Source organism: Columba livia, chromosome Z (genome assembly GCF_036013475.1).
Source record: "Columba livia isolate bColLiv1 breed racing homer chromosome Z, bColLiv1.pat.W.v2, whole genome shotgun sequence".
In the NCBI taxonomy this organism is placed as follows: Eukaryota; Metazoa; Chordata; class Aves; order Columbiformes; family Columbidae; genus Columba; species Columba livia.
Genome location: NC_088642.1, coordinates 19,290,842 through 19,317,010, shown reverse-complemented (window position 1 = coordinate 19,317,010; position 26,169 = coordinate 19,290,842). Strand labels below are relative to the sequence as shown.

The following is a 26,169-nucleotide window of genomic DNA, read 5'->3' as shown; positions in this document are numbered from 1 at the left end:
GCTCTGCTGGTATCTGCCACAATTGTGTTTCCTTGTGCCTAGTCCTTACAGTAGGACTTATGGGAAGCAGTGTTTATTTTGCATTTTTGTATTGCTCTGGAGTTTGTAAAGCACTTTTTGGATTAATATTTATAACAATAAAAAAGGTGTTCTAAACATCACTTATTACCTTGCTTATATTGAAACGTTTTTCTCTGCAGTGGGTAAATTATTATTTACAGTCTGTACAACAGCTGTACAATAAGAAATATTTGATTGGCAGCTGATAATTTGAAGCTGGTATTTTCTTTCCTGCGTCTTAAATCCTTCAAAGCCCTCCGGAGGGGGGAAATGCTGCTGTGTGATGCCAGTCTGGTCTCTACTGCAATAGCAGCTGCGCTACCTGGTGTTCAAGGTCCCCCTTGAACAAGGTCTTGCTCCTCCGCAGCCCCGCACAGCTCACCCTTGAGTTTTGTCAAAGGGATTTGAGGCTGCTGGTTGCTTCAGGAAGGATCGGGCTGTTGGGAGCAGCACCTCTGCGTGGCTCAGAAACGCTGCAAACAGCCCTGCAAGGAAACCTCTACGTGGTGACCCTGCTCTGTCCTGCCTCCTCCTCTCTGCCTCCTCCGCTTGGACCACAACTAACACAGCAAAGCTCAGCAAAAGCACCTGTATAGCTTGAGCTATACAGGTGTGTGGTGACGGGCAGCAAGCTGCTAAATAGCTCCTTCCTGTACCCTCCCAGCCCTCTCTCAGTGTCCAAATCCAAATTCAAGGACTCTCTACACGTTTTCTCTCAGCGAGAAGGTTGCCGCATATGGAGGATGCACATCATGAAGGGGACGGACGGGCTGGGAATCCAGATAACAGGAGGCAGAGGGTCAAAGCGGTCTCCTCACAGCATCATCATCACACACGTGGAGGAAGGCGGCTCTGCACACAGGTGAGGTGACAGCGGTGCCTTTGGGAGTGGGAGTGATGGAGCATCCATGGCCATCCCTGTTAGCCAGACCCAGCAGAGAGACGTGGGGGTTTTGCCCTTTCCTGAGGGTGGGAATGAGGCATTTTTAGCTTAAAAACTTGTTTTTTTGATGGGTTGCTGAAGCCCCTTTCAGCATCTTTAGCCCAAAGTACAGCCAGATCAAATGCCTGCTTGGTGATGGAGTGTCACTCAAGGAGCCTGATGGCTTGTGGGGCTTTTTTCCCAAGTCCCTTTTCAGAAAATGGGACTTCCCTGTGGGATTGGCGGTGGGTGAGTGTGGGTTGTGCACCCTGGGGTTCTTAATGCCAGCCCTGGCCCTGCTCCTTAGTAGGGGAGGACTGAGGCTCACTGCTGCTCCCTGGTCATCTTCAGTGGGGCACATAGAAGGTTTGAGGGGCTCAAACTGCAAAGAGGGAGAAATGGCTCTGGTTACCACAGTGATTTCCTGGGGGCACCTTTCTGAGCCACTTTTTTTGGGAAAATGACACTGCACTGATCAATGCAAGCTTAGCATCAGCTAGGTCACTTGTCCATGCCTCCACATCCCACTGCGTGCCACCAGAGCCTAGCACTGAGGAAGGACCACCCTGCAGCTCCATGTTCCCTCTGTGTTTCTGCAGGGACGGCAGGCTGACAGCAGGCGACGAGCTCCTGATGATCAATGGTCAGTCACTGGTTGGGCTGTCCCACCAGGATGCTGTGTCCCTCCTCCGCTCAGCCGCTGGCCTGGTGCAGCTGGTGGTCGCTAGCAAGGTACGGTTCTCTCCTTGGTGGTCTCCTGAACATACACCCACAAGAGTTCATGCACATGCTGCATGGAAGGGGCATATTTTTGAGAGGGAGTCACATGTGTACATTTGCTCTCCTAAATTTAATGCACAGCTATGGGAAATATATCAGTAGCTGCCATAAATCTGTGGCAAATCAGCAGGGTATAGACCAGCTTAATGATTTGCTTGTATTTGCTTGTGTTTGTTCAGTGTGCAAATGAGTCTGTATTTATTCATGCAGACGTTACCTAAGTTTTGGCCAAAACCATTTTCTTAAAATGTATGCTAAATAAAGCAGGCTGTTCTCAGCCTCTTCTGCTTCCTGCCTGCATACTCTCCATAGATCTCATCTCATGCTGTATCTGTGTGCCTGAGGTCCCTTGATGATGATCTCTTGGCTTGAGTTCTTTACTTTGTCCTTGTTAATAGCTTGGAGTGAAGCTCTTGCAGATAAAGGAGCATGAAATTTCAGGGAAATGAGAGTGGAACTCATTTATCAATTGGGTTCTTCATTCTGGGTCATCACAGGAGAGATGGAGGGGATATTACGCGAGATTTTTTTTCTTCTGTTTAAGAAAATCCTGCCCACCCCGTTTGCTCTCCTCCCTGGACCACAGCATGCAGCTCCCCTGCTTGGGTTGATCCAGGCCCTTGCAGAGCAGCTGCCTGGGGTCTTAAAGAAGGACCTGCCTGCAGGTGGGGGCCGTCAGTGCCATTGGGGTGGTGGCAGGAACGTCTTGGGCCAAAGGAACTGCTCATAAAACTGCATTTCCAGGTAGAGCATGCTGTGTCAGCAGGCCACCATATCAGTATTTTTAAAATTTTTCTTAGGTTGATCTTCAGGTTCCCTAGGTCAACCTGAGACAGGTTTCTGTTGGTTTCATCTCTGGATGCTCTTATGGCTTCACGGAATGCTTTATGCTCATATTTTTCAAGCAGAGGCTGTATCTCACCATATTCGAAGAGTCTTCCTATACCTTCTCTAATGTTTCAGTCAGACAGTGAAGTTAATTGAAGACCTTCCGTAGGCTCACAGCCTGGTGTTAGCCACACCAGTGTTTAATCTGGAAACAGCATGCTTTGACCTGAAGGAAGTATAGGTACATTTAGTGTTTTGTTTAGACAATTGGACTAGCTGCCAAACCACAAAGCCATAGCCTGCATAAATTTCACCTTGAAATTATTCACTCATTCATGTGATGATTGCATCAAAATAATCATCGTGAATAAGCTTGCAGCATAAAACTTCACGTTCCTGATCAGGCTTTGAATCTGTTTGGCCTGCACTGTGTGCGTTGGGACAGTTTTCATGTCCCCAGGAGAGGGACTTGGAAAGGCAAGCGGGGGGGAACCCAGCCTGAGCCGTATTTCAGGCAGTCTCAGAAAAGGTGTAAATCAGTGAAGTGTTCCCCAGCAGCTCCCTCTGAGCGTATTTGTTGGAATGGGAACACAGCCTCACAATTTGGCCAGGTGAGCACTCTGGGCACAGGATTCGTTCTGAAAGCAATAAAATGTGAGTCTGTCTGGCCACTCCTTTTGGTTGACGCACATGTTTGCCTCATGAAAATTGTGCCAAAGACTGGAAACAGATCCTGAAGTGTCACAACTGAGTTGGTAGAGGGTTGGTGGGTCAGTTTTCATTTTGTTCTCCTAAGTAAGGTTGTCAGTGTTTTATTCTTCTACATGTAGATAAATAAACATGTGAAGGGAACGTCCGCGGCGAGGGAGCAGGAGCACAGGGTGTGATTTGGGATGCAATGAAATGAGTAATGAGGTCTATAAACTCTTGAGTCTGCTTGCAGTGACATTTAATGAGCTCAAAGAGGGGAGGAGTGGGCTGCTGGGGAAACATTTATTTTAAATTCTCCTTTATGAAATCTGGATGTTTTAGATGTGTGTTGGCCTGTGTTTATTATATATGCACTTTAAAACCAGGTCTGCTTTTTATAACTGGACAATTAAAGTTGGAGCACATGAAAGTGTGTATTGAGGGGAGCCTTCACTGAGCAGGTGAAACAGAGAAATTTCACCGTGACTGTGGTGGTTTTCTGCATGCAAAGTAACATATTTTGTTGTCTCTCGGGTAGGAATCTGCTGAAGGGGATTTTCTGAAGTACCCGTCTACCAGTTTGCCAGACTTGCTTAGCACGTGCTCAGTCCAAGACTCTGTCTCTTGTACTGACAATAAAGAAAACGAAGAGCCAGAAGAAGATGTGAAGGGAGTGAATGTATCTCCTGAAAAACTGGTCGCTGTAAGTGTGGCTTTGGTGTGACGTTTTTACTCTTTCCCTTGATGCCTGTTTGCATCTCTCACGTTCTCCTGCAGCCTGACATGGAGAAGGTCCTTGGGGTGGGGCAAACAAAGCAGCAGCACAGGGAGCAGAAGCTCTTGCGTCCTCCAAGCAATCACTGTTTTGTTTTTCTCTCTGCCGTTGGATTGTTTTCCACCCACTTCCACTGCTTTTGTTGGATGTGGTGCAAAGCGTCTCTCAGTGCTTATGTGGTAACACGCTCTTCTTTCCCCTCCTTTTGTAACTAAACTTCTTTAACTGTTTATGATCCAAGTCTCCAAGTTTTCATTTGCTGTGTTGAAACCAACAGACACTTTTAGGGAGAGGGATATTAATTTCTGGCTGTGAACCATAACTAAAGTTCTGCTGAATAAATGCTGCCAGTTGATAATCTCACTTGCATTCCCTTCAGGGCTGCATTAAGCAGAGATTTAAGTGGATTATTATTATTTATTTGTAATGTAGCATCTCTCTGAAACTTCATTGGTGTTCTGTGCCTGTGTTGTATTGTACAGACAAAGAATAAAATGGTGTTTGCTACTCTAAAGAGCTTGGAGGCTGATTTTCCAGCAAGGAAAAGCAGGTAGATTTTCTTGAAGCTTTTATTTTTTTTATTTTCTCTTCTTGTCTTTTTCCCCCTATTTTCTGCAGCAATTATAATAAATCTCTTAAACCTTTGATTGGATCAGATGTGATACTGGTTTGGTGATTATTTTTTTTTTTTTATTTTGTATTCTTATACTTAGTCTTTTCTAAGCAAAAGACAAGTCTTACGCTGTAGTCCAGCTGGTGCTGTTCTTCATACCTGCCTGTTATCTTTGACTTTCTTTGAGCCTGTGCTTATAATAGTCCTCGCTCTCACGCGTCTCTTCACTGTGACAAGTTTTGTTATTTCTGCATTGTCTTCTCTTCTGTGTGCCAGGGTGCCTTTCTGGGAGGAGGAAGGGAAAAACAAATAAATGAGGGATGTTTAGCGTGCTTATGATGGTGTAGTGTTTGTGTGCTAACTTGAGTGGGCACCTAAGAATTCTTTTGGCTATCAAAATACTTTACATTCTTCCATATATCATGTTTCAAATTCTGGTAATTTTTCATGAGGCGGTAAGTGAGCAGCGCTTAAACATAAAAATCAGTTTTCCCAAAACTTAATTTTATGTGGCTTCATGATGCATCTCCCCAGTGTTCCAGTGATTCTTTTGGCACACATCAGGGGCTGTTTGCCACCGTTTTGCTCCTGACTTGCCAGAAAGGCTCTGCCTGCTTTTCAGCGATGGCTTTTTTGTTTTGATCAGGTGTTTCCTTTTCAGATTAATATAATGCTAGGGAAAACTCGAGGTAGCTGGGGTTCACACCACCATGAAGACCCAGCTCCACGAGCCTGCCCAGAACCCTCAGCATGGACCTGGGTTTGGAGCCTGCCCCGATGCCCGTCCCAGTGCTGCCCAGTGGTGACAGCCTGTTGGAGAGCCAGATTGATGTGCTGGCCTGTCTGGCACTCTCTCCCCTGACGGCAATAGCTCTGTGCTTCATAGCGCATCCCTGGGGGATGGAGGGGAAATCACAGAAATCTTAGTACAATAAACACATTAGAAGAATAGTAAGAAGTTTTTCGTCTTCGTCTTCTTCATCTTCGTCGTCTTCTTCATCTTCGTCGTCTTCTTCATCTTCGTCGTCTTCTTCTTTTCTCTGTTTCTATTAACTTTTTGTTGGAGGGGCTGTAATTCAGAGGGATTTTGTAAGTTGCTGGTGACTCTCAGGACCTCTTCTTTTTTTCGCTTGAGCTGCACATGAAACCCTTCCTCTTCTAAACCAAATTGTGGGATGTTTTTGCATTCCTCACATAATTGCCGTCTCAGCCTCAGGAGTGCAGACGGGGCTCTCTACAACCTGGCGTGGGCATTCTGTACCACGTAGGCTCCTTGTCTGCCCCCACAGCCTGATCCATCTTCATCAGATCAGGGCAGCCTGAGCTGAGCTGGGCTGTGCAAATCCTGCGTGCCACCCGGCAGGACAGGTATGGTAAATAGATAAACTTCACACATGGCTTTCTTTCACCTGGCAAGATGAGGGGGATTTTTTCATAGCAAAGCTTAGAAGCTGATTTCAAGGTCACTATGAACATGAAACATGACCTGATTTTATTTAAGTGTGTGTGTATGTATGTATATGTGTGTATATATATATATATATATACCTGTATATATATACGTGTGTGTGTGTATATATCTATGTGTATATATATATATATATATATATGCACCTATATAGTTATATAGATTACTGCAAATTGCTTTGGAAAATACTGGTTTTTTGCTGCTCCCACTCTCTTGATGATACTCACATTACTTCTCTTTTTCTCACGTATATTCCATTATATTTGTACTGTAGATAAGGGATGACAGTGTGACTGATGCTCAAAGCAAGAAGTAAGCTGGACCATTTTTAATTAGTACAAATATAATCATTTTAGACTTCCAGGGTGGGTTGTACTCCACATCTGGGCCATGTAACTGAGACTGTGGTCTCAGTTTAAGCATCAGACCTCCTAGATTTGAAACTGATTTTCAACCCAGCTCTGGCCAGGAGTTACCCTTCTCACCAGTTTCTCTCCTCTGACAAGAGATAAATGAATTTTCTTGTTGACTGTGCAGGACTTTATAGAGACTTAGGGATGCTATCAGGTGTTGGGCGGTTAGGTAACAAAAAGTAATTCAGAGTGATTTATCACCTGCTGAGGTTTCACTGTCCCTTTGCTGACCAGCACACTGCATATCTAATTCTCGAGCAAGTGTAGAAGATAGTACAAAGCTTGCAGGAGCTATTAGGGTTGTCTAAGGTCTTCTTTCATCAACTTTGCTGTGAATCTATTTCAGCGCTGCATATTCTGAACCATTATTTATAGACTTGATGGACTTGCTGTTAATGTCTGATTGCTTAAAGGCTGAACCAGGCACAAAACATAATCACTTTGAACTAGGGTATATATTTAAATCTCCATCGTTGCAGTGTTTCGGAACTCAGCTGGACCAGGCCTTGAGCAACCTGATCTAAGTTGTCTCTGCTTTGAGATGGTGGCTGGACCTGGGGTTCCCAAAGGTCCCTTCCAACCTGGCTTACTCTACAGTTCTGTGAAAAGATATTTAAAAAACCCTAAATCTCGTGGGGACGTATGTTAAAAATTTTCCCTGTGAGAAAGTTCTTTAAAACTCTTAAATTCTGCTCCAGCATTTCCAGCCAGGGAAATATAATCTGAGCTAATCAGCTTCCCCAGGACACAGCAGGAGAGTTCAGTGACACTTGAAAATTATAATTCAAGAGAAGTATCACTTATAACTCTTACTGAAAAGTCCACTTGTTGTGCTTCATTAATAAAAATTATGTAATAGAATTAAGTTGGAGCTCTGTTTTTATACAGTCTCCTCATGTAAAGCCCCATTTAACATGAAACATCCTTAAAGTTGTGACTTCAGTAAAACTTGTGCTGCCAGGCAGGAAAAGGATTACCTTAATATCCTTAAAGTGCATTTCTTTTAGAGCTAGTTGGGCCAAAATGTTCCTTAACTTCAGATACAAAATACTGGGCCACAGAGCCATATTGTGTTAAATTGCCCTGAGGCATTTTGGGGGGTTTTAAACTCCCCCCGCCCCAATCCATATTTTTGCCATGTGCAGTTGACATGCTATTTTAAAGTGTCATTATTTATATGTGAGTGAAATAGGATGATATGATAGTATTTTCCTTTGACAATTTATTTTTATCTCTAATTCACTTTTCCTAGTATTTCTGTTGCTTGAAGTTGAATCTGTCATGGCGTCGCTGGCTGAGCAACCTCGGAAATGAGCTCTAAAGAGAAAGCAAGTTGGCCAAGAATTTGCAAAGTGGTTGATTTGGGGTCCACAGGCAGTGGCATGTACCGTTCTTAGTTGCTTCAAAGTTTTTTGCTGTTGGTTCTGCTGGTGCAGTGTTGTTCAATATATGAGGATCTGAGCACTTTATTTTTGAAGTGTTTGACTTCAGTGACCAGCTTCACATTAATGGGCTGAAATTCCAAAAAGTTACTAAATACAAGGAAAGGATGTTAGCCTCAGCGGGTCTGGATCTGTAGTTGCTGGAGGCAAAAAGGAAAGCCTGGGGACCATTCCCTTATACTTTGCTTTATCTCATGCTCTCCCCTGGGTATCTGCTGCTCATGATGCCGGAGGCAGGACCCTGAGCCAAGTCTATTCCATGCGGAATGGAATTTTACAAAAGAGGATTTTCTTATTTGGGAAAGGAGGTCATTGTTATCCCTGACCGTTGGGGAGGAACGGGGGGAGGCAGGCCATTTGCCTCCCTGTGCCCAAACTGACCACATGGGTGAGCCCTGGAGAAGTGGCTTCTGGCAGCATCCCCACCTGCATGATCCTCTGCTGTGAGACAGCAAAACCTTTTCCCTCGTGTTTAATTGTTTTGTGTTGACCTGTTGTTCTTGATGTGTACCTTCACTTGAGCTGTGGCCGTGACCCACAAAGGCCTTGATCCTTCTACAAGTAACAGAAACAGGATGTCTCCAGTTAAAGGTTTCTTGCATGAGCTGGATTTCCTTATCCCTACCCAAAACTACTTCTGTTTTTTGCAAGGCGTGCAGCTGTAGGTAGATAAATAAACCTGTTCTGTGAATATGCAGAAATGCACGTTTACCACCTTCTCCTCCCCATTTTTATATTTTATCTGAGCCATAGGACTGCTTAGTTATTTTCTGTCATGAGTCTTTCTTTCTGTCTTACTGGGGAATCCATATGTAATTACCTGTAGCCATGCAAGCATAATAAGGAAGAGGATAACAATGCCATAAGTTTAAAAACACTCTTGGGGTCAAAAGTTCTTCTGGAAACACTGGGAGAGAATTTCAGAGAAAGCATTAGCATTGAGAAGGAACAGGAAGCATAACTCAACAATTAAATGTGTGCTGAGTGCAGAGAGAAACGCTCATTACTTGGAGGACTTGAGTGTTCATTCCCATTAGGGCGCTCTAGTCTCAAAAGGGTTCGCTGAAACCCAACTCACTCCTCAAACTGCACTGCATGGCTGGAAAAAAAGAGCAAGAAAGTGCTTTTGCTGTCAGAAATCTGCTTTGCACTGAAGCACTTTACTTGATGGGCAAAGAAGATGAAGCGGCTGCTGTGAGGTGAGGTCGTGGCCAGCCCTTGTCCTAGAGAAAGGTTTAATAACTCCTCTTCATGGTGAGGGCTGGAATAGTTCGCGGATTCTGCCTCTTGCCACGTTGCCCTTGGAAGGGGCAGGTGAGAGCAGGGTCCAGCCACACAACTGGAGCTGCTACTTGGCTGTAAATGCTGCGTTTGATAGAAGTCTGGCAGCATGGTACCTTCCTGAGATACAGTCTTGTCCAGCGTATCCGTGCATCTGTGCCTGTGCAGTGCCCTTCACTCATGCTGTAGCCAAGCAAACACGTGGAGTCCTACAATGACTCCAGAGGACTGGGGAAATGCAAGATTTTAGACTAAATGTAGTTAGGAATTTGGGGAAGGCAAAATGACAAAATACTTGGGCACCAAACCTTGTTCGCCTAATGTGGCTGTTCTTCTTGTGTTGTTTCCAGAATCTGAATCACATCAAATCAAGCAATTGCGATTCATCTTATTGCCGGGGGGATGTTCAGTGATGGGCCGATGGTGGTGGTGTGGCACTGACAAGGGCTTGGGGTAGGTGTGGGCATGCATCGCATAAATTTGGGAAGGAGGAAGAGTGATGAAAGGCCCCTAGGGGGGCAGTGTCATTGAATTACTGTTTTTCACACGTTTTGAAATTCACCTGTCAAGGAGACATTAGTGTGAATGTGTTCTTCAGGTCAAGGGAGAGCGTCTGAGCAGCAATTGCATCCTTCCCTGTGCCTGGCTCCCGGCCCTTCTGGGACGCTTTCTGCTGCCTCTGGATTAAAGGCAAGCCCAGAGAAAACTGTTTCACCTGGAGGCCGGTACTCTGAAGGGTTCCCTGTAGGTGTGATGCAGGCTACAAACTATGAAATATCTCCTCTTGCTGGGGCTGGTGGAAGATAACCTTTTTGACTTGACCATAAATACCAGTGTAGACAATGCCCAGGGTTATAATTTTTGCTCTTCTGTGTGATCCATTTGAAAGCCAAGTCAGCAGAGTAATAAAAACACAAGTTTATCTACAGTACAGGTTCTGCATGGTCTTTGTTTTTGTGAATGAGGGTTTTTCCCATAAAGCAACAGATACAGTACAGCCTGTCTCTCCTTTGGCTGTTTGGATAACTGCCCAGTTTTGAAGGAGATGAACTGCCTTTGACAAGCTAAAAATAACCCCCTCATGGCACAGGAACAAGAGAGATGCTGTCACAGCCATGCAGTTCACATACGTTAACAGAAGGATGATAAAGGCTGTAGGATTTGAAAGTTAGTGTGTGTGTCGTATCATCACATCTGCAGTTTGTTTATCTGCAAAATTCTTGAGTGTGTACACAGTCCAGTCTTGGCTGGGCTTAGTTAAAACTCATTCTAGATGTGCTGTGCTTTAATAAATATGGCCTATATAACGTATGAGGCTTTATATCCTTGATTCAGGTATGAAAGACACTTAAAGCTTATGTATTCCATATCCTCTCATGTACTTAGGATGACATAAAACGTAGTTTTGGAGCTGAAATCCAAAACTGTCCACCAGCCGTGTCATGGGAACACTGCAGCTGTGGGTTGACTTCGGTATTAGGAAGGTCTTGTTTCATTCTCAGGAGAGTTGTTTATTTTGAGGATTGTTTATTGCTTGCTTTGTCTTTCGCTGTGAGTAAAAAGGTTGTCATTTAAATAAAAAGAAAAAAAAGGCAGAAGAAATTTATTGTTTGTCATGATGCACAGGCTCTGGATTTGTGCTAAGCCATGAGCTGAGCATTTATTAAAGAAAATAACAGAGGAGCTGAACTGGCTTTCACACAACTTGCGTTCCATGTTTGTCTCCTCTCTTTACAAGGTCTGATCTTCTGGGACCTCTCTGCAGCCCATGGAGACATCTCGTGGGCGATGACTAAACTGCATGCAAATGTGTTGTGCTTTTTGATGTTTGGGGGGAAAAAAGGATGAAGCATGAAAAAGAAAGCAGCAATAATCTGTTTGTGCACCATTTCAAAAATGTATGCAGTTTGATTTCCTTTAGCTTAGAAGCTGTTTCTATTGAAAATCATAATATATTGCAGAAGAAGAGTCATCTGGTCCGAAAAGGGTTGGGAACTGTTTAGCTGGGAGCATCTTACTGTTTCCAAGGCATGTGTTGTCTGTGATATCTGTTTCTTGGAGAACTTAGCTGCATTAGCCATTTCCTGTATTTCTTCTTATTTAAAATGATCTTTTAAAAGTTTTGTCTCTTTAAAACATGATTACTAATTTTAGCAGCTGTTTGGAAACCTGAAAATGAAATCTACTTTACTTAGCTGCAGCCCTGACCGTAAATATAACATTGCACCAGTGAGTCTTTGGAGCCAGCCCAACTGAGATCCTGCTGCATGGAGAACCTGCCAGCATCCTCTGAGCCATGGTCAGTGCGTTGGGGCTGCTGTTATCGAACACATTGAAGAGGGTTTTGAGGTGCGTCTTGTACAAAATAAGTAGAGTGTTTTGGAAGATGAGAGCAACTCAGCTCTTCCACAGTGCGTTTCCAGTCTGTTGGCTGACGGTGCGTGGGCAGGCATTGCTGCTGGCTCAGTGTTGGTGAGTGCCAGGTTGTGTTTCATGTGCAGGTTTGTGTGTGACTACTCAGTAAAAAGCAATACAAATAACCATTGAGGTTTTGTGCCTCCTGAAGCTGACAATAGTGCCCTTTCTAGCAGCTACTGTGTTAGAGTGAAGGCTTAGGGTGGCTTTTGAGTGCAGGCATTTGGTAGAGTGGTAGACCAGGCATTCTTAGAGACCACTTTAAAGGCTTTTTGTTTTGTTTATTTGGCATTTCCTCCTATTCAGAAAATAGGGCAGCTCCAGTTCTTGACTCTTTATCAGACTTCCTGATCTCTTTGCTACACATGAACTGGGAGTTTTACAACACTTTCTTTATAATTAGATAATGGAGACCTCAGGTTCCCATCCCCTTCCCCCACGCTGGAGGAAGCACAGGCTGGACCCAGTGGTACCAGCACGGGTAATTCCCAGATGAGCTACTGGGGAGGCGGCTGGTGCTTTGTTTCACCAGTGGTGCTAAATATACCCCAAATCTGAGTCCTCCTGGGGCCTTGCTGATGGAGCCTGCCCTGGCCAGTGTGCGTTGCTGCTCTCTGCCTTGGCAGCCTCACACTTGAGGATCTGAGATTCCAGATAAGGTACTGAGTTAGTTCTGACGTGGAGTCGATGTTCCTCTTTTCCTCCATCCCTGGCTCCACTTGGATCTCTGTGTTTGTTCCACAACAGAGGGGAGCGGCAGTGCAATACCCTTTGGAAGAGTGCGTCCTGTAGCTTGCTGCAGAAACAATTAGATCTGGATTTAATTTGGATTTGTGAGCCCCATGGTTCAGCTGAGGGTGCTACCTGGGCCTTGAGAGGTGCTGTGTTTCAGAAAGATGCCCAGAGTGCTGCAGCCCCTGATGCTGTGTGTCCTGGCTTGTCCAGCTCTTTCCAGCATCCCATCAGCTTTGTGTGTGCCCTAAAACAGAGCAGTAAGTCGTGGAAGACTCAGTGCTGGCCAAGATTAGAAAATCCGTGTCCTCTGCATTGTTTGCAGTGTTAATTCCAGTAAATTATAGTGCTGCACTTTGTAATTTATCTGGAAGATAGGCTCAATTAAATTGAAAAAGAGCTAATTTAAAAGTGTAGGTATTTTACTTTTTGTGCAAGGTAAAGGGGCTTGTGGAGCTCTCTGCCTGCCTGATACATTTAAGGCTTAATGCATGCTGTGCCCCAGAAAGCAATAAATAATCATACAAATAACTGGGACAATCAGAATTATAATAGATCTTCGAAGAAAATCTCCAAGACATTTGGTAAGGCTAAAGCTTTTAGGATATCAGCTAGTCTTGAGGGGCTAAGAAAAAGGACTTTGTGTAGAGACCAGCTAAAGCCAGGTTTACATGGGGCGATTCGCACCTTTCACTGAAGGGGCTGGTGTTGGCTGTTCTTGGAGACTCATTGGGTCCATCCTGCCAGCTGTTCTACAGACAGCAGAATTTGAGTGTTCTGTGATAAGTATGTTTGGAGTCATGGTGCTTAAGGAAAAGCTGTTCTGGCTGTGTCGGGACCAAAGAAGATGAGGAATTATCCCATGGAGGGTTTCTGCGTGCAGGGGCACAGCCGTTCCACTTTCACGTTGCTGTTTTAAAGAAGAGCAGTGGACTTGGTGGTGGACTCAAGGCAGTCATGGCCCCAAGCCTGACAGTGTTCAAGAAGAGACTGGACAATGCCCTCAGACACGTGGTGTGAACTGTGGGGTTGTCACATGCAGGGACAGGAGTTGGACTCGGTGATGCTTGTGGATCCCTTCCAGCTCAGGACATTCTATGATTCTATGACTTGCTTTGCCAGTGCAAGTAGGGCTGAATTTGGTGTGCCATAGACAGCTCAGACTAATTCTCACGTGTTTCACCCCCAAACTATCCAGCTAAACTTGTCTATGTACTGCTGGCACTCCTGAGCAGGGAAACCCATCACGCTGTGCCGTGGGGAGTCAGACATGCTCACCTATGGGAAAGGCAGCAGCTTCGCAGTGCCACAACGGCAGCAGAAAAGCAGTTTTGCTTATTAAATTGTGTCATCCCCCTGCGTGCCGCCTTGTTTTTGTAGAACGGCGGCGATTGCCAAGCTGTTTGCGGTTAAACAATGCAGACTCTCATAATCCTGCTCCTCATCTCGCCTAATTAAGGGCCTGGTGATGCTGGAGCTTTGCCCAAGCGAGGGCTCCGGGGGCAGTTGTTCGTGCTGGTGCGATGCCAGGATCGCGTGTCCCTGATAAGCGCCAGTTCCTTTGAAATCAATTGAGATGTCACCATCGCTTGATCCCGCAGCTACTTAATGAACTGGCAAAATGGGCTCTATTTTTAGATCTCCCTTCAAACTACTGTGCATGTTAAAGCTCCCCTTGTCCTTAAGGCCAGGACGGTGTTGAGCAGGATTTATTGGTTTAGTTTAATAAGAGGCATACAGAACTGGAATAATAAGCTCCGTTTCCTTGAAAGTGAGGAAAATTAAAATGGCATGGTTAAATCCGGGCAGCCGCCTCTAGACAGTAAAGCGATACCTTCACGTGTGGCCAGAAGGATAAGGTGGAGCTGGGTTTTTCTTCTTGTCTGAGTTACAACAGAGCCAAAGATTATAGACGAATGACTTAGGGGAGTTCTCACAAGCTTTGTGGATTGGATTTCTAAGTGCTTTCTGAATAGGATAAAGCTCTTGTTGGTTTATTAGACAGGCTCAACAACTTAAAGAATTTCTGCTTCATTGCAAATGCTAGAGTGTCTTTTGCTATATGTTTATAATTAGTGTCAGGAATTTATTTTTGCTAAAATAAGAAATAAACACAGACATAGGTAATTTAGATGTTTTTACTTCTTAGTGTAGTCTGAAGCCAAGCTGGATAAAATGTAATTTCAGGAAGCTGCTGAGAATGCCTTGAGGCTTTCCCCAGTTATGATGTTTGCACACATGTGCCTTTCTGTGGATGATACGTGGAGTTTGCTGCCTGTAGGCTTACAGCCTCCAAGATTGTGCAGCAATGAGGTGAAGGAACAGAGTGCACGGTTTTAACGTGAGTGGCAATTGTCTCCTGTTTTTCCTCTTACACCACTGTGATACTGCAGAACACATCTGTACTTTGCTTCTGTTGTACCTTCAAAATAAATGAAAGCTAAAAAAATAAAAGCTCCAAACCAAATCCCCTGTTGCAGGCACATAAGATGTATCAAATGGGTCACCTTTGAGCCTGGGCTTGGAGTGGAAGTTGGCAGTGATGATTTCAGCATCTCTCTGTACGCGGCTGCAAACTAACTCACGGTTTTCCCCAGCACTCTGAGCCGAAGGAAGCAATCCAGCTTCAGACTGGGAGTTGTGTGGTCTCATCTGGAGCAACTGCCCAGGTTGCCACAAAATGCCACAAAACCAAACCAGCTCTGCAGCTCCGTACCCGAGCTGGGTTGTGCTTAGCTCCAGAAAAATCAGATCGGATCCCTGGCTGTTGGGATAAGCAGCGTGCTGACAAAACTGGCTGCCCTGGGGAGGTGTCCCTCTTGTTTTTCTTCATCCTTATGCTTCCAAGTATTTATCCATCACAGTGTTAACTCTGCCTCGGGGTACTGATTGTTTAGCACAGCTTTAAAACCACCATTTATGTGATTTTTGTGTGTTGGTGCAAATGATTTCTACCTTTCTACATGGGAGATATTTTCACTTAATAAAGAGTATTTTCACTTGTATGGTAAATTCCAACGTAACTTTGTGTGAACCACAAAGTCCTGGCTCACTTCCAAACACTTCTGTTGTCTTCTGGGTATCCCCTACTCTCATAGGGAGAGTTGGTGATGCTTTGGTTGTAGCCTAATCACTGATGGTTTGGATCTCTTCGGTGGGTTTTTGGACCTAATTTCTTACATCTCTTCTGGATTGAGTCCCTCATTAGGGTGGCCAAAGCATAGGCACTTTTTTTTTTTTTTTTCCCCAGGCTGATGTAATTATTTTCTTCTTCGGATGAATCTGATTACATGGAGCTGTGAGCTGCAAAGCATTTGATACTAAGGTGGTCTCTGAAGTAGTTGCTATAATGCCTGGAAAAATGAACAAGAACTACCTAGAATATGCAAACTATGTATAAACTATGTGTAGCTGTTCATGTCAAAGGGGGAGGAATAAAAACCCGTTTCCATTCCAGCTTCCTTTTATCTGCCAGTTTTATATTTTGCTGAAGCTTTTTCCCTTTGAACTGAAATCACTAAGTCTAGACTCTATGCAAAAGATAAACTTTGACTTTCTCGGTTTGGAGAGAAGAGGAACTGGGGGATGCAAAGCAGGTTCTGGGGAAGATTCGACCATTTTTAAGCTTGAATAGCAGACATAGAAATTATTTTAATGGTGAGAGTGGTCATTTGAGTGATTTTTCATTATTTTTTTTTTAACTAACTCCAGCAGCTTATATAGTATACGAAAAGCATAATGCAACCAGTAAATGATTGTATTGGAAATTCTGTTGTCCTTGCTATGAGCTGTCTGAGTAATAATGCAGAGGATGCATGGTGGGTGATGGGGTGAAAATGTGAAATAATTAGTGATTGCATGTGGAACATGTTGAGGACCAGTGTGTCCCGGCACAGCTAGGAAAATGTGACTCTTGTAGCTTGGTTGAGAAAGCACCAAATGGAGGAGGAAGCCACCAGGGTCTTCCACAAGACATGGGTTGAGGTGTCTCTGCATGTGGGCAGCTCTGCTCATCCTGGACTGTGTGGGAGTGGGACACTGGGTGTGTGTGGCCGTGCTGCTCTATATTGTCACCTTGTGTTGTCACCTGCATCTGGAAACATGGCGGGTACGCGGACTCCTCCTGTCTCGGCACATTTACTCAGGGTGGTGGAGTTGCGATTCCACCTGTAAATATGAGCTGAGCATTTCCAGGCTTTTAACTACTCAGCTGTGTAATCTTCTGAACTTTCTGTTACATTTCCTGTTTTCATCCATTGTGCATCGGCATTCAGCTCTGGACACTAATAATAAAATAACGCTTTATTTTAAAGTGGTTTTCTCTATAAAGATGTGATGTTTTGGGAGGCTTTTTCATGTTTTTTTTTTGTAACATAGAAAAAAGATGCAAATGTGTTACACAAGACCTCTTAAACTGGTGAATATGTGCAGATACACATGTGGGGGTGTGTGTATCCATGTGTGTGGATTTCACAGCTCATTCGTCTCTCTTGCAGAAGATGTTCTGTTCCCATGCACAGTTGTATTTAATGCTGCTGAGCAGCTTGGTGACTCATGTCATCTTTCCAGGAGCTGATAAATCTGCCCTGGGGGTTGAGATCTAAATGGGCCTGAGGGGGAGAGGGGGCGCACTCCTATTGACCGGCTGTGAGCGCTCCGCGCGGTGGCTCCTGTCGCCATGTCTTGCAGGCCTGTTGGGGACATGAAGCTGGGGGGTCGCAGCACGGAGTGCCGAGATAACAGCTGCCCCGTGACTTCTCCCAAGTGACAGGACCAGGGGAAATGACCTCCAGTTGCCCCAGGGGAGGTTTAGATTGAGTATTATGAAAACTTTCTTCTTGAAAGGGTTGTCAAGCATTGGAACAGGCTGCCCAGGGAAGTGCCAAATTCACCATCCCTGGAGGGGTTGAACAGACACGGAGATGAGGTTCTTTGGAACATGGGTTAGTGGTGAATTTGGCACTGTGGGGTTAACCGTTGAACTCTATGATCTTAAAGTTCTTTTCCAACCAAAAATGATTCTGCGATTCTGTGATTCTATGTCTCTGAACATACTGCTAAGCTGAACAAACTGCAATAAGAGCTGCGTTAGAAATTTGTTAAAATGCACGTGGAAGCACCTGAATGAGATGCTGTGGATTTGGGAGACACCTGGGGGCATTAGTGTGGCATGCTGCAGAGGATCCTTGGCTGTACTGAGCTGTAGGAGTACTCATTGGTAAGATCTGCCATAATGTTGAAAGGCACAGCTGAAAATGACTTACAGAAATGTGTGCTGGCTTAAAACAATGACGTGCTCTGGAAAAAAAAAGAGGGTGTGCAGTGGAATCTTTGTTCCTTAGTAACACTGAGAGGAATTCCATCAACTTCTCTGGTTTACAAATAAGTAAGTTTTTATTTTTTAAATAACTCTTTTTAGGGGGTGGAAACTGAGAAGTCTCAAGATTCACCTTGTGCAGAAGTGTCCAAAGGAAACAACCAGAGTACAGCTCTTGGAAGTGGCATACTGAAATACAGAAGTCGATCCCAAGGTAAAATCGGGTAGATAAAAGATAGCAATACTAGAATTTGTATGTTGTATATTTATTTTAGCTTTCTGAAAGTGAGATCGTTTTGATTTCCTTTGGAGAGCCTATTAGTTTAATTTGGAAGGAAAATCCAAGCTGTAAGAGTTGAACTACTGTGTGAACAGAAAGATGAAGCAACATTTTGGAAGCTTCTCTCTTTTTTGCTGTTTTCTTGTTCTTTCTTTTCTCTGTCAGTCTTCTTTAACACGTGCATTCCCTATATATTTCAGCGTGCTCTAACACTGAGGTGGGGATCATCTTTCAATGTTCTGTTGCCAAAATACTCATTATGGTGAATACTCTGCAAATTTTCTGTTGCTTTTTCCCCAAGTCCTAAGAGTAACCTGTCTGCAGAGCACAAACACATTCTCTTCCCTGATGCCCTGATGCTCTCCAAGTCTCCCTCCCTCCTATATTCACCTGAATTTTCATTTACTCAGAAATTTTTAGGGTGCTCCAGGGAGCTGCTCTGCCTGTAGCCTCTGTGACTGTGTGCTGGAGGCTCACTGGGGATCCAGCTCCTGTGAGGGCTGATGCCCCTGGACTGTGGGGCCTCAGCATCCCCAGGCCTGGGATGCAGCACAGGAAGGGAAGCTGCATTCAGAGATGGGCAGAAAACACAGGAATGTACCTGTTCTCCTAGAAGGATGGAGGGAGAGGTGTCAGGAAAGGATTAGTTGTAGGTGCCAAGAGGGTTTGGAAGCGAAAGAAGTGCCAGGATGCTGGGTCCTGCCAAGGTACCTGTCCTGGCTGTGTGCAGCAGCAGTGGCCTGTGTGCCCAGCAAAGGGGAGCTTCAAAACTAGAGATAATTCCACACCCCAACGCCGTTTAAATCACCCTCTGGGCAGGGGGTACAAATTCCACCTATGGATGTGGCAGCAGAACTGCTTTAATGCTGAGTGAAGACAAGGGGCTCCGTCCCTCCCTGGCGCTGGCAACGATGCTCACACAGCCTCCAGGCGAGGAGGAGGTGGCGGAAAATAGGTTTGTGGGTCTCCTGGGCAAATTTGCATTGGGTCTACCTCAGCCCATGGCTTGAGAGCCCCGTCCTCAGAGGAAGGACAGGGCAGTGGAGATGAAGGTAAAGCAGAGCTGCCCCTTTCTGTGGCAGCTCCAGCTTAACATTAGTTTAATCTTTAAACCACATCATGAAATCCAGCTTGCATGAGTATGGCCTGGCTGCGTCTTGGCTTTCATCTGTAAAATAGGAGTTAATTGCCCTTCCCTGCGTGATGGGGAAATAGCAAGGATAAATGTGCGGGAGCTGCTGTGACTGAGGGTCCTGTGGAGATCTGAGAGAAAATGAGAACTGGAGGATCCCCGGTGTGAGGAGCAGGGTACTCTGTGGCTACTTAAAGGATGTCCTTCAAGACAAATAATTCTGTTTCTTACATGAACTCTGCACTCTTCTCCTACTTAAGACTACTAGGATCGTTCCCAGAAGGAAAGAAAACAGCGTTTATTTGGCACATTTTTCCTTTTTCCATTCCAGAAAAAATTCCCTCAAAGTGACATGACACCTCCAGAAATGAATGCTGCTACAGTGTCAGGTCTTTTAAATAAATGAAGCTTGAGAGCTTAGTGCACTGGCAAGTACCATTGGGTGAGAACAGCTGAATTTCTTTTCTGTCCCTGAGCTACCGGCTCAATTATCTTCCCCTTTTCCTACTACCATGAGCGACAGCACTGAGGAGTTCAGCATCACTAAATGATCATAGAACACCTGTGACAGCAAGAAAAGTTTTTAGTTGAGGATGATCAAAACTACCTTCTGACTGCCCGGTTGATAACTGTGAAGCTTTTTTAAGGCACTCTTTAAGTTGGAATTTACAGGAGGCAATTATTGCGCGCTGGCGAGAGGATAAAGCAGCTCTGAGATGTTTGCGGGATGTTGTTTCTGTGGTCTTGCCCAGGTGCTGCATCCCGCTTGGAGTCTGTGGGAGAAGACGATGAGCTGACAGTGGAAAACGGTGAATCAAGTTACGAAATAGCCGTGAAATATTCCCGGGGTGGAAGAAAGCACTCTCTGCCCCAGCAGCTGGAGTCGGCGGGAGCCAGACAGGTGGGTGGAAAGGCAGGGCTGGCTCTGAGCACCTGGCTGTGCTCAGTCCTTCGAGATCTGCTTGGAGCTCGTAGAGGTCAGAGTACTGAAACAAGGCCACGTAGGTACATCATGGGGACTGAAATCAGGCCTGCACACCGAAATGGGAATGTTTGACCACCTATGGAGAACTTGTTTTACTCTGTGGATGCTGTGGGGGGTATTTCTTGCTGTGGCCAGGAGGCTGATCTTATGAGTTGCAGTTCTAGAGATGTGAGGACTTCAACAAAAAAATCTTGCTTATCTTTATTTTAATGACTTGATGATGTAGGCTTTTGTGTTTGGTTATCATCTTTTGTTTTGTTTTGTTTTTTAAGTGGATAAGGACTTCAGTATTTCATGAGGCTACCCTTAATCTTTTTAATTTAAATTGTGATGGGTACATTACAAAATGATCCTACTGTGCAAAATGCAGGAAAATTACTGTGGCAAGATTCACTGTGACTGTAATGAGCTAATATTTCATCCCTTGAACATTCTTTTGAATATATGTGTAAGATCACCCCTCCCCTTCCCCAACACATGTGATTTTGCTGGTATGAGACTTCAATGCCTGTGCCAAGCAATTAAAGCAACTTCCCTTCTTTGCTGATGTTTGTTAGGACTACCATATAGTGAAGAAATCTACTCGTTCCTTCAGTGCTGCCCAAGTGGAATCTCCATGGAGACTGACCCAGCCGTCCATCATTTCCAACATCGTCCTGATGAAAGGACAAGGCAAGGTGAGGATTTCTGCGTGAGGCTGCTTTCACACGTGTAGCAAGAGCTGGTGTTCAGGAGTTGTCTCCCACACCCAGGACTTCCAGCAGCTCTAGAGTTAGCCAATAATAACAATAATGATAAACAAATCACATTTTCAGAGGTAAATGTCAAAGATAACACCTGAAAAATATGGGGAAAGTGATATTCGTGTCACACACTTGGTGCATGGTGGCTTTCATTCTGATTTGATGCACCTGGTCATTACTAAGATATCAAATATTAATAACAGATTGATAAATATGTATGCTTATGCAAAGTTGGTGCAGTTACAGAAGAGTACTTGTTTGCCCACATATTTGTAGACAAGCATGTTTTATCTCTGTGGAATCTGGATACATTAAAAAAAAAATCACTGCAAATTAAGCATTAAACCCAAAGAAAAATTCCTGGTTGATTGCTTATCTGAAAGCACTCAGTTCTCTGGGTCATAGAGTCCTCTTTTTCTCCCTCCAATAATGTGTTTGCATTTGCATGATAGCAGCTGAGTGAATGCTGAAGGAAAATAGACAAGCATTAACCTAGGTGTCTGTTGTTTTCCCTAATCCAATGCACAATAGCATTGGAGCTGTCATTTACATGTGCTAAAAATACGCATGCCTTCTTCTGAAATACTCTTTAAATTCATCAGGTGGATATGTTTTGTACTAAAAAGACTTGTTTTGACTTTCAAGCTCAAATAGGAAACAAATTCCTTGTTGTGCTTTAGGTTTAGCAAAGAGTTAGAAGTAGTGACTTCTCTGGATAGATTGACTCGAGGTTGCTATAGCTCGCTTTGTTTTCTGAGCTTCAGGTCTCTCATGACATTTTCAAGGGAATATTTCGTTATCCACTTGCTGATTTTTGGACCTCATTTTTCTCATCAGAATTAGCATATTTGTCCCCATGGGATAAGCTGCCCGCTCCTGCATTTCTGCGGTTTGCTCTGAGGCATTTACAAAGCGGTTGGGAGCATGCAGACTCTAGTTATCATGAACCACCTCAAACAGCTGCTCTTTTAGGTGCCTTCCACCCACTTTTTGAGCTATTACCTTTGTTAGGAATTGCACTGCGTATAGTTTGTACAGTAGCATTTGCTTTATTATCTCTATGCAGACCTGGAACTTGAAAAGTGTTTCCACAAGCCAAGTGTATGCCCTTGGTTCTTCATCTGTAGGTAGATAGCAAGGGGTGGCTTTCTGCTTTGGTGTGGCAGTGCTTTTCCAGGAAGGTGAGCTAACGTGGGAACCACAGTGCTTTGAAGCCATATTGCTCACAACCCACCCCACAGACCTGTGGGAAGAACTGTTGAGTCCATGCGGGGGAATGCAAGGAGCTTTGTGTTTTCTGTAGCTTGCTTTGCAGTTGATAATCCAGAGGAACCTGGACAAGCTCAATAAGTGGGTCCATGTGAACCTCCTGAGGTTCAACAAGGCCAAGTGCAAGTCCTGCACCTGAATCAGGGCAACCCCCGCTATCAATGCAGGTTGAGGGATGAAGGCATTGAGAGCAGCCCTGACGAAAAGGACTTGGGGGTGCTGGTGGATGAGAGATTGGACATGAGCCGGCAATGTGCACTCACAGCCCAGAAGGCCAATTGTATCTTGGGCTGCATCAAAAGCAGCATGTCCAGCAGATCAAGGGAGGTGATTCTGCCCCTCTGCTCTGCTCTGGTGAGACCCCACCTGGAGTCCTGTGTCCAGCTCTGGAGCCTCAGCACAGGAAAGACATGGACCTGTTGGAGGGGGGCCAGAGGAGGTCACAAAAATGATCAGAGGCTGGAACAGCTCTGCTGTGAGGACAGGCTGAGAGAGTTGGGGTTGTTCAGCCTGGAGAAGAGAAGACTCCACAGGGACCTTATTGCATCCTTTCAGTACTTAAAGGGGGTTTATAGGAAAGATGCGGACAGACTTTTTAGCAGGACCTGTTGTGGTAGGACAAGGAGTAATAGTTTTCAACTGAAAGAGGGTAGAGTCAGGCTAGACTTGAGGAAGAAATTGCTTACAATGAGGATGATGAAATACTGGCCCAGGTTGCCCAGATAGGTGGTCGATGCCCCATTCCTGGAGACATCCCAGACCAGGCTGGACGGGGCTCTGAGCAACCTGATCTAGTTGAAGATGTCCCTGCTCATGGCAGGGGGTTGGACTAGATGAACTTGGAAGGCCCCTTCCAACCCAAACTGTTCTATGATTCTGTGAATCTGGTCACCCAGTAAAGAATTATTTTATGTTGCATGTGGACACTAAGATGCTCTCTTTCTAGAGATCAGTAATGTCTTACCAAATTAGTAGAAGATCATAAGAACAGTAATGGGTTTCATATTCACAGAGTAAAACAAAGGAGCGGGTTGTTGTGTTGGGTTGTAAACACAGTGTTAGTGCCTGCCCTGGCAGCTTTCCTCAGCTGGAGAGCTGTGCCCGAGGCACTAATAATAACCGTGTCTTCTGGTCACTGAAGCACATCAGTTTTCCACTTCCCTTGTTCACCTGCTTGGTGACTTTCCTGTTTATTCTGTAAAATACATGTACAGCAGTGACAAGAGGAGAAATAGGGTGTGGAAGGGATCAAGAAAGTGATTTGACTGGGAAATGGCTCAGCAGGAGGGGGAGAGGTTTGTTCTGCTGTGCTCATCCATCCCCTGATCAGCTTCGCAAGACAGTCCTGCAGCCAGCCAGGGCAGCACAGGGGCAAGAGCTAACAGATGGAGCCCTGGGGAATGTATTGATCGAGATTTATTTAAATACAACATGGTACATCTCTCCAGAATGATTAAAAATGTACATGTGCATGGCAGCCCCCCACGCCATCCCCCTTCCAGCTACATTCCTGACATTACAGCACTGACCTTATGTCATCTTCTTAAGCTTTTCTTTTTCCTGAGGAAATGCAGGATCTGTGACAGCAGAGAAAACTACAGTTACTCTTGGATATAGATCTCTAGGGTAGGAATCTAGTGTCAATTTAAAAGCAATGTGTTACAGTTTTTAAAATGGTAAAAGGATAACATAAAGCCATTGACACGGGCTTTAAAACAAATGAATCTTGCAATAGCAGTTTTGCCTTTTAGCTTTTTTTTCAACTGATAACTCTGTTGATATTAAAGTGAAAGTAAGTCAGGAAATACAAGCAGAGCGTACGATGGCAGTGCAATTCAGCAGCAGCTGTTTGATTTGCATCTCTCCTGTGTCTTGTACATTATCGACATCCTTTGTCACACAGGTGATAATCAAGTAAGGTGTCAGCTGAGCATCCTCTCCTCCCTTTTCTGTAGGGTCTTGGATTCAGCATTGTGGGAGGTCAGGATTCTGCTCGTGGACGCATGGGGATTTTTGTGAAGACTATATTCCCAAATGGAGCGGCAGCTGCTGATGGAAGGCTTAAAGAAGGTATGGTAGAGAGAATCCAGCTGCATATAAAGGACCACAGTGAGGTATTATTTCAGACCAGCAAAAAAAATGCAAGTACAGCTTTATTTAGGCACCTGGCCATCAGCAAGAGGTAGTGCAGGATGTGACACACCCTGTTTGTCCATCCTGGGGGAGACCATTCCTAGCAGTTGATTTGATTCTATCTTGTATTGAGAAGGGGAAACTACAGCATAAGGGAGGGTTTTTTTCTCTTTCTCTTCAGTGGACTTTCTTTGCCCAAACTGTAAGCTACAATTCTTCACTTGAAAAGGATCATTGATAGCAGTGAAATGTATCTATCCAGCTAACATCTGGCTTAAAGATGCTGTTCCAAGAAGGGGTTATACAGAGGGACATGCTTGGGAGAGGCTGTTTTGGGCCCTTGTGCTCTCTGAGTCCCTTGATATGATTTTGACATCAATCAACAAGTAAGAGTCCTAACCAGAAAAAGACAAGGGGAAGGATGGGATTGGCAGTTAAATCACCCAGATGGTTAGAGAAGTAGGTGCATCCTGATTTTAGTACTGGTTTTCCAGTCTTGATCTCTGAGCTGGACATCAAGCCTGCTCTGTTTGTGTCTGCACCCTGGTCCCAGTGCTCCCGGGCCAGCCAGACTCTAACTGCTGAAAGCACAAAGTGACCACATGTGAAGATGGGTGGTTTACAACCCTTCTGCAGGGTCTGGGTTACTTCTCAACCGTAGAAAGCTGCTCCTGTGTTACTTCTCTCAAGCTGCTCCTGTGTTACTTCTCTCCTTCTCATATCATCATTCGCCTCACTACATTTCACCACACTTGTTGTATTTGAGGCTGCTTTTGGTGCCCGCTCTCACACTTACCGCCAGAGGGAAGCTCGCATCCCTGCAGCATAGGTTGTGCACTCACCATGGGAAGCCAGTGAGTAGCAGCTGTCCCAGAAGCCCGGCGAGCATTTGCAGGCTATTCAGAGCTTGCATGCCCTTTTGTTTTTTTTAAACTGGGGCAAGGAAAGGAGAGGAGGGGAGGGGTAGACTTGGCTGATAGCATCACCCCGTCTAATTTTGCACACATGCAAGTAAGATTGAAGAAAGCAAGTCTGGATCCTGCTTACCTGCCCTCCTTTAACAAAATGAAGATATATCAACACAGGTGGGTAAGGTAGATCAGCACACATGGGTGTAAGCAGTAAGACCAAGAGCCTGGCAGCAGGTAGAAATGGGACAGGATGTGTTCTTTGGGGTGGGAAGCGCATCGCAGCATGTGGACTACTCACCCGCCCACAGGCATTTAGTAACAGGACACATTTGCTTTCTGCAGCAAGGCCAGTTTTCTCTAAACAGGCTTTGGAGTGATGTGCTGTAGTGTTTCACCTAGATTCTTGTTTCTCCTGTTGATACACACAAAAGAAAGGGAGTTATGTAGTCCTTTTGAACTTTATGTTGTGAGTAGCTATTTTCAGACTTGAGTTAAAATCCATAGTGTTTACATCCTATTAGTTAGCAGGAGAATGCCAAACTAAGCATATCTGCTGAAGAATGGTCTTTACTCTGCTAATTCCTCACTATTAACTTGTAAAGGCATTAAGAGAAGAGAAAATAAACTGAGAACAGTAAAAGGCTTTTTACTGAGCAGTTAATTGGAATCCTTGTAGTAGTGGGTCAGCTTAGGTATAGGAGGGGTTTTTGCATCTCTATAGTCTGTATATTGCTGACTTCATTTTTTTGTATCTAATTACCAGGGGATGAAATCCTAGAAGTTAATGGGGAGTCTCTGCAAGGGCTGACCCATCAGGAGGCCATTCAGAGGTTCAAGGTAACACAGATGTACCAGGGCAGAGATTGATGCTGTTTAGCACCCTGGGCTTTATATTGTTCTGCTGCCACAAATTACTCTATGAAGGTTTACTGGTGAATGTTAGTGTATTGCATCACCTCACTGGGGTTGTCTGGTGTCTC

At 44.7% G+C, this 26,169-nt stretch overlaps 1 protein-coding gene across 11 annotated transcripts in view; it reads left to right on the top strand.

The window, feature by feature from the left end:
- The window catches only part of PDZD2 (PDZ domain containing 2), a 206,103-nt gene that overhangs the window by 147,015 nt on the left and 32,919 nt on the right, over positions 1 to 26,169 (top strand). For 10 of the 11 annotated variants that reach the window (XM_065047499.1, XM_065047494.1, XM_065047495.1 and 7 more), the window contains 8 exons: positions 780 to 922; positions 1,582 to 1,714; positions 3,819 to 3,983; positions 17,839 to 17,950; positions 19,901 to 20,049; positions 20,691 to 20,810; positions 24,101 to 24,215; positions 25,953 to 26,026. In XM_065047499.1, coding sequence (XP_064903571.1) covers positions 780 to 922; positions 1,582 to 1,714; positions 3,819 to 3,983; positions 17,839 to 17,950; positions 19,901 to 20,049; positions 20,691 to 20,810; positions 24,101 to 24,215; positions 25,953 to 26,026 — 1,011 coding nt within the window. The remainder of the gene's footprint in view (positions 1 to 779; positions 923 to 1,581; positions 1,715 to 3,818; positions 3,984 to 17,838; positions 17,951 to 19,900; positions 20,050 to 20,690; positions 20,811 to 24,100; positions 24,216 to 25,952; positions 26,027 to 26,169) is intronic. The other variant, XM_065047500.1, reaches the window with a different exon arrangement.